Here is a 3,000-nt window from a genome sequence, read left to right as displayed (position 1 = left end):
ATTATAACTCGATTCAGAAATGAATACTCTTGATCTAAAACATATTATTTCATATTCTTACGATCCCGTCTTACATTACCTGTCGTAATTTGTTGTTGAAAATTAACTTTACAAGAGCTTACGTCAAAATTTCTTTAGTATTTCAGTGATAATATTTCAAAAATACCTGAACAATTAAATAAAAAAGGAACGAAAACAGATATCATTACTGAATCAGTGTCCATCTTCGTTATTCAAGCCCAGCCATTGCCATTCAGTCCAATGAATATGCAATTGAGATTGGAATAGCAATCTGAGAACCGGAGTCAAATAATAACTGGGAAAGGTCCAGTAATTAGTCCTCCAAGTCCAGTAGGTAACCACAAAAATTATTAAATGTATCATAAATGGACAGCAGCTTCTTCATCATCACATGTATAGATCATGATAGAAATTATGTTAAAAGTACATGCTCCATTTCATGGCAACGAAAAGCGACAACACCTAGGCACCCAACATGGAGCCTGAGTTCTTCCTGCACTCGGTCAACATGTCCATGTAGAACTGGCACTTGCTGATGTCATTTCCAAAGTTGTTCACACACTGCAAAGAATACAGGTGAAACTAATGTCAATGCAGGAGCAATTTACAACCTAAGTTCGTGTATTGCACATAAAAAAATCCAGGAAATGGTGCAAATATAAAAATCACAAGCATTTTGTAAAGAGCAGTATCCCTTCTTGGAAGAGTCTGAACTCTATTTTCAATATATAGTTCTAACAATGAACCAGCTCAAAGATTGTTTTCCTATTCTTGTGGATTCATGTCACTACATGTCGAGGATCTTGTCCCAGGAATCAATGGATTCTCTATGGCATCTAGACATCATAACCACGTTATTTTTAAAAATCATAACAGAAATTAGGAGTGAGGTCAGAAATTAGGAGTGAGGTCAAGGGATGTAGCAGTTCAGAACTGCATTTTTAAAATTTTGGAGTCATTGTCTACCATCCTCCAGGCAATACCATAAATTAACAAACATAATTAATCACTTGATTTACATTGCTAATCTTTGCAAATAAGTAACCAAGCAAGAAAAGTGTACATACATCTTGGAATGCCTTGGTGTGGATATTGCATGCATCAGCACCACCCATACTGCTTGCAGTGGGTGCTGCGGCAGCTGCAGTCTCAGAGACCACAGTTTCATGTTGAATAGTGCGAGGACCCATCACAGCATCGACAGCTCTGTGTGCCACAGCACTTCCAGTGCCAAAAGCCATCCCTGTTATAAGAAGAATCAGGCTTATGCTAATTCAAAAAAACATAACATGACCAAGAAATAACATGAAAGAGAGGGTTTCAATCCCAGGGAAGCAATGATCTATCTTGCACATACCCTGAGCTATGGTTGAACCAATGCCTCCAAGAATTGATCCACCACCGCTGCTCTGAGCATGAGCTGGTGGAGGAGCATGGTTAACTGCATCAGAACACACAACCATGCGCGCGCGCACAAAGAAGTTAAGGCAAAGTTATGCTATAAAAGAGGCAGAACCAAATTTAAGATGAGAAGGTAAATTGCATGGAAATCCCTCAATCCAAACTAAATGTGATACATGGATCTGTTCCTGTGTGCACCTAGAATGTCTTGCAATCTTCAAATTATTCTGCAATACTCTGCAGAGTAGCATTACCTGTTTGGGGAGGTGGGCTGCGAGCTCGGGCAGGTCGAGGAGCTGGGCGGGCAGATCTTCCTGCAAAAGCATAGGATTACATGTAAATAGGAAGTTGGATGACAAGTTGCACAATTGATAAAAAAAAAAAAAAAACACATCACATAATACATAAACTAAACGATTGGAAACCCGCAAATGATTATCCAAAATAACAAAATGAAATGGAATAGATATGGGTATTCAACAAATGAATCAATCACGTCAACCCCAAAAATTTAAAAACTAACAAGCACCAACATCTAAGAGCCTAAGTTTTTATGCTTAATATTAACTAAGCAATGAGAACTGAGCAAGATTATTATTTTTAAATCATTATAATATTAAAAACCTGAAAACCAAACCACCCAATTCACGTATCAACAAAAATATGGAAATCCAAACCAATTAAGCATCTTCCAAGATTTAAACAGATAAAAAGGAACGAACTTTATGCTCAACATTAACTTTAACAAATTAGAGAACAAACACCAAACAAATGCTGTAAAAAAGAAAAAGAAAAAACATGACTAAACAAATATAATCAACACAATACATCCTCTCTAGTCGCCCAAAAAAAAGAGACTGAGAATTTAAATTTGTATTATTTAGCTACGTTTTCTCAAATCTAAAACAACGAATAAAAATAAACAAAAAAACACATAAAAATGTAGAGAACCCGGAAAAGAATTAACAGATCTGCGTAAAAATCTGACCTCCAGAGCTTCGGCGAGGCATGGTGAGTTATAGAGGCGGCGACTAGATAGATGGACAGAGGGGGTGAGAGAGGCTTCGAGAGAGAGAGGGTTTTAACGTGCCTATGAACTCGTGAAACTGACCATAAAATCTGGACTTGTGATTTTTATAAGCGGACACCACTTGTTTATTTAATAGGGCTAGGGTTAGTTAGGTTGAAAACGTGGCAATATACTGTTGGCGTAGGCTAGGTTGAGGGCGTGATTTATCTTGTGTTAATGGTCATTTTCAAAGTATTTTCCAAGATGTCAGTATTCTGAGTTCTTAAGATAATAATAGAATATTCCATCGGGATGCTTTTTTTTAAGCTATTTTCCTCCTTTTCTTGAGGAAGAAGAAAAAAAAAATACAAGGTTGAGCCTAAGATTGTTATTAATATTTAATTAATTGAGTTTCTAAAAGATTGCACAAAATAATTTCTTGTATATTAAGATTTAATTAAATAAAAAATTAATTTTAATATGTCAAATTCGACACGATAAAATTCTCATTATTAAAATAAAAAAGCTAGTTTTGTATGACTATAATAATAAAAGTGGTATTACTCATA

At 35.8% G+C, this 3,000-nt stretch overlaps 1 protein-coding gene across 1 annotated transcript; it reads right to left on the bottom strand.

The window, feature by feature from the left end:
- Positions 1 to 279: 279 nt before the first annotated feature.
- LOC105113799 (coiled-coil-helix-coiled-coil-helix domain-containing protein 10, mitochondrial-like) lies at positions 280 to 2,592 on the bottom strand. The gene is made up of 5 exons (XM_011010123.1): positions 2,411 to 2,592; positions 1,677 to 1,736; positions 1,379 to 1,462; positions 1,089 to 1,264; positions 280 to 582 (listed from the first exon to the last, which is right to left on the bottom strand). The coding sequence occupies exons 1-5, from the start codon at positions 2,430 to 2,432 to the stop codon at positions 484 to 486; spliced, it is 441 nt and encodes a 146-aa protein (XP_011008425.1). The 5' UTR covers positions 2,433 to 2,592; the 3' UTR covers positions 280 to 483.
- Between the last annotated feature and the right edge of the window lie 408 nt (positions 2,593 to 3,000).

Source organism: Populus euphratica, unplaced genomic scaffold (assembly GCF_000495115.2).
Source record: "Populus euphratica unplaced genomic scaffold, PopEup_1.0 scaffold457.1, whole genome shotgun sequence".
Taxonomy (NCBI): domain Eukaryota; kingdom Viridiplantae; phylum Streptophyta; class Magnoliopsida; order Malpighiales; family Salicaceae; genus Populus; species Populus euphratica.
The sequence above is the reverse complement of the archived record's forward strand: the minus strand, read 5'-3'. Positions and strand labels throughout refer to the sequence as shown.